Source organism: Punica granatum, chromosome 2 (genome assembly GCF_007655135.1).
Source record: "Punica granatum isolate Tunisia-2019 chromosome 2, ASM765513v2, whole genome shotgun sequence".
Classification (NCBI taxonomy): Eukaryota; Viridiplantae; Streptophyta; class Magnoliopsida; order Myrtales; family Lythraceae; genus Punica; species Punica granatum.
In genome coordinates this window covers 9,365,841-9,380,430 of record NC_045128.1, presented here as the reverse complement: position 1 = coordinate 9,380,430, position 14,590 = coordinate 9,365,841, and the positions used below count along the sequence as shown (strand labels likewise).

General features: G+C 35.2%; 1 protein-coding gene across 1 annotated transcript; it reads right to left on the bottom strand.

Moving 5' to 3' along the window:
- Positions 1-10,710: 10,710 nt before the first annotated feature.
- On the bottom strand, positions 10,711-14,590 carry LOC116196731 (transmembrane 9 superfamily member 8-like). The gene is made up of 7 exons (XM_031526601.1): positions 14,313-14,590; positions 13,134-13,298; positions 12,943-13,052; positions 12,751-12,859; positions 12,525-12,637; positions 12,293-12,443; positions 10,711-12,182 (listed from the first exon to the last, which is right to left on the bottom strand). The coding sequence occupies exons 1-7, from the start codon at positions 14,424-14,426 to the stop codon at positions 11,025-11,027; spliced, it is 1,920 nt and encodes a 639-aa protein (XP_031382461.1). The 5' UTR covers positions 14,427-14,590; the 3' UTR covers positions 10,711-11,024.

The window sequence follows — 14,590 nt, the reverse complement described above, 5'->3', positions numbered from 1 at the left end:
CGTGGCCCCCGTGGTGGCCTCCGTGGCCCCCGTGGTGTCCTCCGTGGCCCCCGTGATGGTGGTGGTGCCCGTGCCCGCCCATTGTTTTGAACTTTGTTCTCTTTCTTAAGTTCGAGTTCGTAGGTTACCTTACTTAGCAAGGAGGATGCTCATATTTATAGAGGAATTTGAACGTTACGCAACCTTAACAACTGCTTTTTTGTCCTCTCTGTTGACCTGCTGCAGGTCATGCTTTTTCTTTTAATAAAAGAAAGAGCAAAGAAAAGAAAAAAAAAGAAAAAAAGAAAGGAGAAAACGCGTAACTCAACTGCCACCGACCTCTCTGACAAATGGCACTAGTTGGGCTCCTTCCCAGAAGGAGAAGGGATGACACGTAACGTGGATTATCATATAGTATATATAATAAATGAGCTGGCATCAAGTGGATCAGCACAACAGGCAACGTTTTAAAATTCTTTTTATTGACTTTCGTAACACAATGTCTGACCAGGGCTATGGATTCCACCTTCCGGCGACTCCACGACACCCTCCCAGCTGCTCTTGAGCCATCAAGACCATATATGGCCTCGGTGATATCAAATTTGACCTCACCAAGCTAGATCTGACTCTGGCCACGTAGACCCTTGCCTTAGCACGAGCCTCGAGCCACATGCAAGGCTCCCAAGCCCATGGCCGGGCTCGTGGTAGGGTTGTCAAAATCCATTACATATTAGAATCTCATTTTTATTTCGATTACGGATGGAAACAATCGACTTAGGAAATTACATATCGGTAATCGAATTGCGATTACATGCAATTAAGCACGTTCATGCTCCATATGCTCCGTCTCTCAGCTGTGCTCCATTTGTCTGTTTGTCTATTTTTCCTTTATCTTCTTCGTTTTCCCTTTCTTCTCACTTGTCATCTCTCACGGTCCTTTTTTAATATTTATTAATTTCTTATTCTCTTTTTCTTCTCCTGTTAGTTGGTTCAAACAATTTTTCATCAAGTTTTTTATTTTTTTATTTCTGTAATAATTAATATATAGTATAACTAAAATTAATTTATATGTAAAAATGAGGGACACTCGATTAAAAGTAAATGATCCATAATTTTCATAAGATTGTACAAATTAATATTTCATATTGTATAAAAGTTAACATTTTTCTTTGATAATTTTAATTTGAATATTCAGTATTTCTAATTAGATATCGTGACCGCATTATAATAGTCTTTAAGTGGTATGGTAATTTTAAACGGAAGAAATTTCTTGCAGTATGTTTGATATTTTAATTGGTCAATGTCATTTCTAGTGTCACATATTAAAAGAGATAACTTAAATTGATGAGAAGTTAAAATAGGCTTTTTATAAACGTAGGTTGTTTTAGGTGAGTCGATACTTATTATCCTTAGGTAAGGTATTGAGTGTTTGTCATTGGAAAAAATTCTCGATCAATAAAAGTTTATCACTTAATGGATGGACCTTACTCAAACCAATTTCAATCGAACCTAGTGTATATCAAGTGAAACGCGCCGAAAAATCATAAATAAATAGAGACTACTTAAATTGTCAACAAATTAAAATAAGTTCTTTTTAATCAAGGTGGGTTGGTTTTAGGTGAGTCAACACTTGTTATCTGTTGGTAAGGTCTCGAGTATGAGTCTTGTCATTGAAGAAAATTTACGATTAATAAAAGTTTATCCCTTAATAGATCAATCTTGCTCAAACTAATTTTAATTGGACCTAGTGTATATCCAGTGAAACACACCGAAAAAATCACAAATAAAAAGAGACTAATTAAATTGTCGACAAAATTAAAATAGATTTTTTTATCAACGTGGATTGATTTTAGGCGAGTCGATGCTTGTTATTCTTAAGTAAATCATCGACTGCGACTCTCGTAATTGGAAAAATTACCAGGCCACCTATAGCTTCCCCCAAAAATTAGGAAGAGTAAATGGGAAATTCTAAATTTTGAATTTGTATTGGGCTGGAGGTGGCTCTGCGCTGGACGTCCAATCGGGACCCTTAGGTGCAGGAATTTCATTTATAGATTAAATTGGACCCAATTTATTTTAAATTTATTTTGGGTCGGTTCAAATAGTCAAATCTTCCTTCCTTTGTTTAAGTCTTAGCTCAGTTGTATATATTCTCCATAGGAGTTGTAAATTCTGATATAACATCAATTTTTTAGATAACTGACATATTTAAACACTATGTAATCCAAAATCTAGGATTTTCCATCTCATATCGATGACTATCTACTTGTAGTAATATATTAAGCACTACTACATAAATTCATATTAGTAGCGATTAGTGTTACATTTAGTAGCAATTATTATAATTTATGCAAAAAAATTCACAAGGAATTGGTCAATTCCCTCTAAATTCATTGTCGCTAAAAGTCATAAAAGCAATTTATATAATTGCTGGTGAAGACGACAGTCGCTATTAAAAATTCATACTTTTAACGGCTAGATTTACAGCAATTATAAATTTTACTAAATCAACCATCTTTAGTGGCTTTTACAATTACGACCAAAAGTTACTAGAATCGCCGCTTACCGCTTCTTATAACATCTCTACTATATTTACAGCAATATTTTCAATTTCTCGTAACTATTGATTTTACAGTATATTTGCAGAATTTGCAAATGGACATAATGATTAACACTAATTACAAGTCAAAGCTTTCACAATGGCAGACAATCCATGTGACATAAACAGACCGAAGACCCCCGATACGATCTAGACAAACTTACGTCGGGTGATGAGTAAAAAAAAAATAAAGCAAGTGCGAGCTCAATAAGAGAATAAAATAAAGATTATGCATAAGAATAACTATATTGGACCAGCTGCTGAAACCTTGTTCAAGTGTGAATTGAATTTTCCATCTACATATGAGTAATTGTAGAATAATTATCACCTGTGAAGGTCACTTGCATGTTTGCTATTAAGCATTGAGTATAAGAATCACGTGCACTACTCCATGTTCACATTGTGAATCAACCAGATCAAACTTCCCTAGTAGATTAGTTGGCAGCAATTATATATAATTACTGCTAATTAATTGACCCTATATGTTGCAATGAGGGTTCGGCTCAAGCTCTAACGTCATCGACTACTTCTGACATGAGAAATGATAATAATAAGCAAATACGCGTTTAGCCTATATTTGTGTAAACGGCTTCCATGTATATGTATTCTGCTTTCTTCGGGGCTGGTTGGCCCCAAATTTGAGCCATCGCATTGATACATCCACTCAAGCAGGCAGTGCCAGTGCTCGGGGTGTCTGGTATGGCTTAGTATCCGATCGAATTCAGATGACTCGGGAAGTTTTGATGGAGTTTAATTGAATACGATACTTCCATGGTATAGTTTCTAATTCGATCAACCTCCTGGTATGGAGTTTGACAGTTCTAAAGCTCCAAAAGAGTTAAATATTTTTGAATTTCTTATGGAATGAGCAGAGAGACACAGATAGAAAGATAGAGGGGGAGAATTTGTGGCAATATGCAGTCATTTTATTTCACGAGTTACATATGCAATCACACACCACGGACATCTTATGCTTTTAGCACACAAAAGTATATAAAGCAAACGCCCACAGGCTATGGAGGTTAACTGAGCGGTGGTATATTATTGGAGGCGGCCGCAGATGAACTTGTCGGGTGGATGAGGGAGGCTTCGCCTCTAGAACGGCCTGGAGTATTATGGAGGACAGTGAGGAGCAGGAGGAGGGGGGGGGGGGGGGGGGGGGGGGGGGGGGGGGGGGGGGGGGGGGGGGGCAAGGTGGCGGAGGGCATGTTGCCCAGCCGTAACCACTGTGGCCTCCGTAGCCATGGCCTGGACCATAGCCACCATGGCCTCCATGACCATGGCTGCCATGGTGGTCTCCATGGCCATGGCCCCCATGACCGTGGCCCCATGGTGATGACCGCCATGACCGTGGCCTCCGCCTCCACAACCACCATGCCCTCCGTGATGGTGCCCGTGCCCGCCCATTTTTTTTGGAACTATGTTCTCTTCTTAGTTCAAGTTCGTCGATTAGGTTGCTAGAACTGGTCCGAGGATGCTCCTATTTATAGACGAATCGGAACATTAGACGATAATGTTTTGGTGACATGAGTGCACGGAGAATGTTATACTTATCCATAATGATTCCCTAATATTTAGGGAATCCATAATGAGTGCATGGAGAATATTATATTTCGGGAATCCTTAATAATGCTATACCTTTTCTTTGGCTTAATTACTCAAAAAAACACAATATTTACACTTTTTCCTAAATATAAACATGATCTTTGAAAAATAACACAGAAATACATGACATTTGCATTTTTTCCTAAATGTAACACGACATTTGGAGAATAGCATATGAAGATGCAGCTTTTGCACTTTTTCCTAAATATAACACGACATTTATATTTAGTTTCGCATTTAGCATAATGTAAATTATTCAGTCAAATAGTAACAATAACAGCTAACGTGCAGCTAACGGTGTCACGTGACAGAACTTGATTGGACAAGTAGATCCCACATAATTAGACAATAACAGCTAACATGGAACTAATGGTGCCAGGTGCCACTCGTTCAATCATGTTGTGCCACATTGCATTGTTAATTCCCACAAGCTGTTATCTTTACATTTGACGGAATAATTGACGTCGTGCTAGAATCGTAGTTTAACCTGAAAATTGTGTATTTCGGTGCTATTTTTTAAATATTGTAATATATTTAAGAAAAAGTGCAAATGTCGTGCATTTATATGCTATTCTGCAAAGCTCATGTTATATTTAGAAAAAAAATTCTAAAAGTCATGCTATATTTAAAAAAAAAGTGTAAATGTCATTTTTTTATGTAATTAACCCCCTTTTTTTCTCGAAATGGTAATGAGGATCGTTCATTCGTCCGTAACAAAAATAGATATAAAGGGAAAACGCCCAAGAGATCATTACAAGAGTAGGAAAATCAGTAGATCCACCCAAAACTAATGCAAAGGAAAACAAATACGTAAAAATCTACCTAAAAAAATAAATATGTTAAACACATTGAATAGCACGAAGTACAATTCTTAATGTTATATTTGGTGAAATGATGATTTGACATGTGATAGATAACTTTTTGCTAAGTATGTGATAGATACTTAATGAATCCATTAGAGGCTAACTATATTCTCCTTTAATATTTTGGGACATATTCCCCCATAAAAACTTTTGTCCCCCACCGTTGGCAAGAACAACTATATTCCCCTCGGAAGAATATTTTTGGACGCTCAAAGAATTATATGGCATAATTTATCATATCTTTTTCTAGCCTCTCTCCTAACTATATTTCAAGTTTATACATCGACTGTTTCAGTTTTCATCAGCTGAGAGATAATGAAAATAGATATAGAGATATGAATAATGAAAGAGATCCAATAAGCCTAGTAATTTTAGTGAATGGATCAAATGTGAAAAATAAAAAATCGATCGTGGGTGAAAATGAGACAGAAAGAAATAAAAAGGCTGGGAAGAGAAGTTGTGGCGAGAAAAATAGAGACGAAGATGCATAGCGATAGAGTTCTTTCGAGATCGGACTGGTCCAAAGTATAATGAATTGAAAATTAAAGTAGAATTTCTTTAAGTAAATTACTTAAGCTATTTTCATAAACTTACTTAATCTCAACTAACATACTAATATTTCACATAAACCACTTGAAATAAGAGTAAATTACTTGGAGAATGAGTAAATTATATCCAATTATTAACTAATAACTAGTAAGTAGAGATGTCATTGATAACTCGATGAAATCGAATTAAGTTAGGCATTATTGAGCTGTCAATCGAGCTAGGACCTTGAGATAGTCGAGTTTTAGGTTGTTTTTAGGTCATTATTAGTTTTAGTTTTATTTTATAGGTTGTCTAGTTTTTTTTTATTTCTTTTCCAAAATATTCTTCGATTATTTTCTATGAATTGTTTGCTATTTAATCGAGTTCTATTTTGATAGGTGTTTGAGGCTTTGGTGTGCTCGAGGGTTCAAGCTTATTGCATGGAATTATCAAGGGATCGCGTGGACTTATTCGGGCTTTGGCCTATTCATGAAGAGCCATGGAGTTTATTTCTAGAAGTTTCCGAATGTGTACTCGATTTGATTGGATGTCAAGGAGGAAATTTCTTGAAGATATAATTTTGGAAGAGAAGATTGCCATAAATATCTCTTGTTGCTTAATTATAGGAATTTTGAATCGCAAGAGATATTCTAAGATTATATCTAGAATTTTATAGATTAAAGCATCATACATATATATATGTATGAAACTTTGCCATTTTAGGAGTACGCTAGGGAGAATACAATTTCGATTTTCTATTCTCGCTATGATTCATTTTCGTTTATTTTTTATTATATTTTTAATAAATTGATTTTACTTATAATATATTTTATTTGATTTTCAATGAATAAAGGAACGAAAACAATAAATGCGTTCAAATTGTTATTTCGTTTTATTAGGCAAATAAGTTTCTTAACGCTGAAGTAAGTAATAATATTATAAATAATACAATAATAAATACGTTGCTTAACGATGAAGTAAATAATAAGATTATAAATAATATATTAATATATACGCTTACTTAACGATGAAGTAAATAATATATTAATATGTAATAAGAGTACAATTCGAATTGCGTCCTCTCGCTACTGTTATTCGTTTTCATTTATTTTTATTATATTTTTAATAAATTGATTTTACTTATAATATATTCTATTCGATTTTCGATGAATAAACGAATGAAAAATAATAAGTGCATTCACATTGTTATTTCGTTTTATTAAGTAAACAAATTTCTTAACAATAAAGTAAATAATAATATTATAAAATAATACAATAACAAATACGTTGCTAAGATGAAGTAAATAATAATATTATAAAATAATATATTAATATATACGTTTACTCAACAATAATAATATATTAATATCAGTGTTTATTTTTCTATAAGTTTTACAACAAATTAATCTTCATGAATTTTATCGTAAAATTGATTGGTAGCATACTCGATCAAGCGAGTGATTTTCTAGCATACTACGGATCACATATTCCAGGGCAAGTGTTCAGATCTATTATGACATAGTGTTTTAGGAATTTAGGGTGGGTCTTCGGTAGTATGGGTACCACGGATTTTATATTACCCATACTTTCATTTTTTTATATATATTTCACTGGATAAAATAATAAACTTTAATTGATTTTGTCACATTTACTTAGTTGAAAGTTAAGTAATGTATAAATTTTCAATTATTTTACGCAAATGTGTTTCATTTTTCTACTTACCAAGCACATATTAACTCTAACATTATTCAAAGAGAATGATTATCAGCTTCATTAATTGAGCTATTTCGTACGATATTGGGGGGAGTACGATTCGAAATTCATATTCGTGCAACTATGATTCGTTTTAGTTTATTTATTAATATATTTTAATTATAATATATATTATATTCGATTTTCGATAAATAAACAAATGAAATTAATAAATGGGTTCACATTAGACTACAATTACATTTTCATTTATTTTTAGTATATTTTAATAAATTTATATTACTTATAATATATTATATTCGCCTTTTGATGAATAAAGAAAGGAGAAAATAAATGCGGTCACATTGCTATTTCGTTTTATTATACAAATTATAATTTTTCATTTTACAATATATAATTACTAATTTTTTATAGAAAAATATATACATCACTTAACAAGGAAGTAAATAATAATATATGTGTTTACGTAATTGTAAAGTAAATAATATTAATATATGCTTTCATTTTTCTCAAAATCTTACCGTATAAAATAATATATTATATTCGGCTTTCTATGAATAAAGAAAGGAAGAAATAAATGTGTTCACATTGCCTATTTCTTTTTATTATGCAAATAATTTTTTATTTTAAAATATATAATTAATAAATTTCCCCTAAATTTTTTTACATAAAAATATATATATTACTTAACGAGAAAGTAAATAATAAAATATATAATAATATATGTATTTACTTAATTGTAAAGTAAACAATATTAATACATACGTTCATTTTTTGTCAAAATGTTACGTATAAAATAATAAATTTGAATTAATTTAGTCGCATTTACTTAATTTATAGTTAAGTAATGTATAGATTTTAAATTATAAGGTGAAATAGAATATATAATATTTAAAATAAAATTATCTACAAGATGGACCATCTTCTATTCCGAGTTGGATATGTATTTTTTCTTAACAAAATATACCTGTCAATATGCATGAAGCTATTATCATGCAACTAATTGTATATTCATACGTGAGCAACCCAATATTTTTTTAACATATATAATCTTTACCATTTTACACCTCTATTTATAGGCCTCACAACCACATATGCTTTATTCTTTTATGTTTTGTAGAAAATTTTTTCTTTATCCATTTTCATTACTATTTTTTCCTGACAACATAATTTTCTCTCATAGGCCATGAACAACGGTGTTCCTTCTACATAGTGATTTATGGAAAAAAATCTCTAGGAGTTTGAAACAAACTACAATCGTATACAGAAAGAAAGTAATGCAATTCAAAGAACTATTACGGTATGTCAAAATCAAATTAACAAAATAAATATTTCTTCCTTTTTTAAATATAAAATGTAATTACTATTTCAATGAATATATATCAATTATATGAATTTCTATACAAACTTTGATAACCTGTCATTACTTAATAATAATTAAAAAATATCATTCATATTTATATTTTACAATCTATAATTAGCGGGTGTTGATGACCATGCGTTGCACGAGCCATATCCGTAGTGTATATATATATATATATATATATATGTATGTATGTATATATAGGGCTGCCACATAGATAGATACAGAGGCAGACGAAAACACGAAGTCAGAGAGGCGGCGGCCACTTTTGAGAGCACGAAGACGGAGGGGAGCGCGGGCTTTGCCGATTTCTTCTTCTTCCCTTGTGAACTCCTTTAATTTGTTTTAAAGAATACTATGAATTCTTCAATGGGTCTTTTAGTCCATATGGGCTAAATTTTTATTCTAGGATTGTGATGGAAGCTAGCACATAATTAAGTTATTGTTCCCTCTTGATCTATTAAGTCTTTGATTTTGATTCATTTATCTTTACCTGTGCTTAATGCTTTCAGTTATTTAGCCACTAATTGAATTGATCGAATAATCTATTTGAACTCGAAAGGGGAATTTTAGGTCTAGATCGAGGTAAAGATATCCTAAGATTAACTTTGATAGATCGTTTCGACGGTAGATTTAGGTTTACAGTTGATTTGTGGGTATGATAGAAATAATATATACTTATTCACGTAACCAAATTAGGGTTGATTCTTAATAAGCTTACACTAATTCGGTAACCATAGACATATAGGGGATCAATTAGTATTAGGTTATTTTCTTGAGTGATTCGAAATAGGTTAATGAATTGAGTCTTAGGCAAGTTAGTGATAGGAAGAATTAATTCAATTAGTGAAGCACTAGGGGAAAATCCCAGTCTTAGATAGTCGTCATTGAGTGAATTTACGGTATAATTTAAATTATTTGCTTTTAGTTGCTTTTTTACTTTTCTCAAAATTCCCATCAATTAATCGACTGCTTGACTTCAATTAGATTACTATAATTTTGCCTGCTAGTAGAATTTTTAAGAGTAATCTTTGCGGGACGATACTCGATTCACTTTTATATTACTTATTGCGACCCGTATACTTGCGGAGTAAAAATAGGCTAACGGTAATGCCTCAATTTGAGCAATATGGACATGGTACTCCAAACAAAGATTTTTTTTTTTAAACTAGTTTTCTCTCTAAATATAGCTGAATTTAATTAAATGATTTGAGACAATCTTATGCAACGAGATTCTATTGAAATTCGCACATTTACCGTATGCATGCAAATAAATAGCATTCATCCGTATGCCATTGATAAGTACAGGAGTTTTATCATGTTACATGACCAAGTGAGTTCCAACAAGACATGTAAGGGCTAAAATTCAACAAGTCAGATGAGTTTACGGGTAGTTGATTCCATAATCTTCCATCCAGCAATACTAATTTCGGAATCGTGAACATCTTTGCATTTAGACACTATGAGATTTCTATAATTCAGACAGGTACAGAATTCATTTGGATAAAAACAAAACAAACGAGTAGAGAGTAGGGATGAATTCAATGGGCAAAAGAATGACAGTCACTCCCTTAAAATTTTGATATTATATAAAAAACCATAATTATTCTTCTATTTTTAGTAAAATTACTTATATTCGCTCCCTAACCGACAAAATTACTTTCCCCTTTGCACCTCCTAAGGACTCGCCTCCCCTTGACCAAAATCCTGGTAGAGAGGTACCAACTTTTACATTCAGACGCTCACGTTTAAGTCCTTTATTTCAAAATAGCATCACACTGACTAAATCCATCTCATTGTACCTTCAGATGTCCTTTATTTCAGAGCTTCCTGCTCCCACTGTTAACGTCATGTCCTATGTCAAACAAATCTAACACGTACAGCGTCGAAAAAGGTCAAGTCCTATGTCATACAAATCTAACATGTACAGCATTGACAAGGATCACCGATCAATGTGGTTCCAACATCTCCAACGGCCCACAGTTGATCTCAGAAGGAAATTTGGCCCCATTACATCGGAATAACTAAATCTCAGAAACAACACCGAGAAACCCGTAAAGCAGTGGTAATGAATTGCGAAGTTTCGATTTTGAATTACTAAGTAGTGCACTTTTAATAGTTGAAGTTTCTAAACAGAGCCGTTTTGGATGACAACACATAGTGATACAAAAATGACAGATCACAAAGGAAAAATGGAACTAAAAGCTGCCAAATATAGAAAAAGACCTGTATGGAGAACCCTAATCACAACACATCGTATGATCTAATTCGAGAACTCGTTACAAAAGATTTGCCCAGCCTCTAATAGAACGTTCTTACCTGGTCAAAGCAGGGACGAGCGGATCCCCTTGATCGGGTTCAAGTTCCTGAACTTCGTTCAGTCAATCTTCACTGAGGAGTAGATCAGCCTTGTGAACCAGAAGCATGCGTAGAACCCAATCGTGCCAGTGACCACGAAGAAGGCATATGAGATGATGAGCATGTACCCGAAGTAGAGTGCCCCTGAGACTAGCTTTGTGATCTCGAGCTTTGTGAAGAAGTAGAAGGTCGCATAGAGAAAGAGGTAGAGGGCGGAAGAGCCTGAAGTCAAGTAAGACCTCCACCACCAATGGTAGTCCTCGCTGCATAGTTGGAAGTAGCAGAGGACGATCGTGATCTCAGCACAGGTCACGATGAGGATGAGGAAGACTATGAAGAGGAACCCAAATATGTAGTAGAACTGATGGAGCCAAATCGAGGTCAGGATGAAGAAGAGCTCGATGAAGACTGCCCCGAATGGGAGGATTCCTCCAATTAGGATAGAGAAAACAGGAGTCATGTACCAAGGTTGCTCCGGAATCTGTCTGGGGATCTTGTTGGTCTTCACAGGATCTTCAATTGGTGGCTTCTTGAACCCAGCGTAGCTTCCCACGAAGACGAGAGGAAGAGAGATACCAAACCACAATAGTACAAGAGCAAACATGGTCCCGAATGGAACAGCCCCAGACGACTTCTCACCCCAGATAAGGGCATTTAGGACGAAGAATATAGCAAATGCAGTGGCAGGGAAGGTAAAGGCAGTCTTGAGAGTGATCTTCTTCCATTCCGTACCCTTGAACATTTTGTAAAGACGGGCAGAGGAGTAGCCCGCCAAGATTCCCATGAAGACCCAGAGGAGAAGCATAGCCGTCATAAGCGCGCCTCGGTTCGAGGGGGAAAGGAAACCTAGGACAGCAAAGACCATCATGACAAGGGTCATCCCAAAGAACTGGACACCCGTTCCAACATAGACACAAAGCAGGTCTGAGTATGCTGGGGGCCTGAAGACATCTCCATGTACCAGTTTCCAGCCTGTCTCTTCCTGGGCCTCTTCTTGGGTCTCAAGTTGGTTGTACTTTGAGATGTCGCGATAGAGAGTTCGTAACATTATCATAGCTACCATACCCGAGAGGAATAATACGATCATAAGAGAGTTCACAATTGAGAACCAGTGGATCTGATCATCAGCCATCAGAAGATAAGTGTCCCACCGAGATGCCCACTTGACATCACTCTCCTGGGTAAAGAATGGACAAGGTACATGTAAGCATTATTACAGAAGAAAATAACTTTTAAACTCGAACAAGCACAGTGCAATTCCAAGAAGTTCTCTGTAAGGAGCCCCACCTGGAAATCAACGTCGTACGTGAAGATGATTTCTTTTTTATCTTCAACCTCTTGAGGAGTCTCAGAGTTGGTAACTGTGCGTTTTGCATGGGGATCGCAGGTTGTCAGACGGGTCTTCTCATTCCAATCGCCTTCATATGTATGCTTCACACTGGACATATCAAGAGAACTCAATGTTACTACTGGGGCAGACATGTCACCAAACAAAGGTAGCTTAACGATAAATTGTCACCTGAATGGTTTGACCTCAAACCCCACAATTCTTGCTGCCTCAGTTACAGTATCTCGATGAAACTTAACAGTGAACACTAAGTGATTGTAGATAAAATGTTTTTCTTCCTTGCTCTGCAAATGATCAAACATTAATATTAATCAGCATTGCTTCAAGGAGCAAAGAGCAAAGCTTTTGTCCTCCTTTTATAACCATACTGAAGAAGGGTTATTTGACTGGTACTCACTGCTGAATACTGTCCCTTAAAACCGATAGGAAAGCCATGCTGATACACCGTGTGAGTTCCCTGATCAGGCCTTGCTACAGGAAGAACCAAAGGGAGGTTGTCCAATATCCTAACAAATGCACCATAAACTATCAGGCAAATCATATGGGAGTTTCTGTAAGCAGTGTACACGCACTTTATCAGGGTGCTTACATGTTTACACGGTATTCATCATCTATCTTTTCCTTGAAGTCTTTTGCAGTTTTTGCATTTAGGGTCTTTCGGCATACAATGTTACACATTTGTGGCTCTCTCATTTTAAACTGCAATACAGAAACCCACCATGAAAGCCAATACGTATTTGAATATAGAAAGACCAGGAAGCTGAATTAAATATCACTCACCACATAAGGAGAGTTTTCAATGCGGTCACCCCGAAGAACCTCTCCTAGATTTTCAGCGCTGTCAACTATCTTATCTGGCTTGCAATAATCAACAGAATAGTAGGTGTAAGGCAACTGTGTCTTTATGGACGTTAGTTTGTTCACTTTCACCTTCAGTTCATCACCCTGCACATCACCAATCAGAGCATCTTAACACAGTCCATACACAACAACCATAAATAAAGAAAAAGGGGGATACTCACTCCAAACAGTGCCGGAATAAAAAAAACAAAAAAAAAAAAATATATATATATATATATATATATATATATATAATACAAGAAAATCGAGGAGTCCATAGGCTACCTCCATCATAAACTGAAAGATACTAATGCAGTTCATAGCCAAAGAAGTAGGACTCATGGTAATAATTTCCCATTTCAACTAATGAAACAGCAAATTATAAACTTTATCTCTATAAAGTCATACAAATTAGAAATTGTTCGTAAGTAACAGAAACGAATACAATATCATATTACAAATCTCGTAGGTATTCAAATGTAATCATGACATATATTTTCCAAAAGAGACTCGAGTAAGAAATGGTCACATAAGCAACAGTCAACTTCAGAAACAGAAAGTAGAGTGCAGAATCACAACAGTACAAGTAAAATGCCAGTCTCCAACTAAGCTGCAGCGTTCATACATATGAAAAGACACATTTTTGGTGAGATCATAAGCTTCTGCATGCACATGAAAAATCGGTATTGGATCTCCAAGAACAATATTCAACCAAGATTGCATTGGAACAATATACAGACAATCGACACGCTTTGACAGAAAATTATAAAAAAAAAAAAAAAATTGCGCATACATCGCCAGATGTGACCAAATGATGAATTAATTTTGCAACAATCTTCACTGATAGACCAATTCGACGGAAATATCATAACAGATCGGCTGCAATAATTTGAGCTGAACAAACCGCATAATCAAATTTCCTTCTCATCATACGCTTCCAACAAATACAAGGAAGAAACAAATCGAAACGATTCAACTCTGACATTCAACCATAACCGCTCCTTTCTTTCAGCAAGCTACATCAAATTCAAATGTTGGAAGTATCAGGAGGGGCAGCCGATCAGGCGAGCTGAGGATGCAGCGCGAGAGGAGGAGGAAAGAGTGGAAGGCCTGGCTAACCTTCTGGAAGTCCTGAGGAGCGACTCCGGGGAGGTAGAAGGAGGAAGCTCGGAGAACGAGAAGCAGGCAGGCGGAGATCCATAACTGAAACGCGAGAAGAGAACCTCTCGCCATAGCCACCGTCCGTAGCAAGCAAGCAACCAAGCGAAGCTCTCTTCTTCTTCTTCCTCGTCTGTGATTTGGATCGAAACGGAGACTTCTCTCGTTGTCTTCTCTCTATCTCTCCATTGGTTTTATTTTCTTCAGGTCGGATCGTTTCTCCATTTCTTTTTCCAATT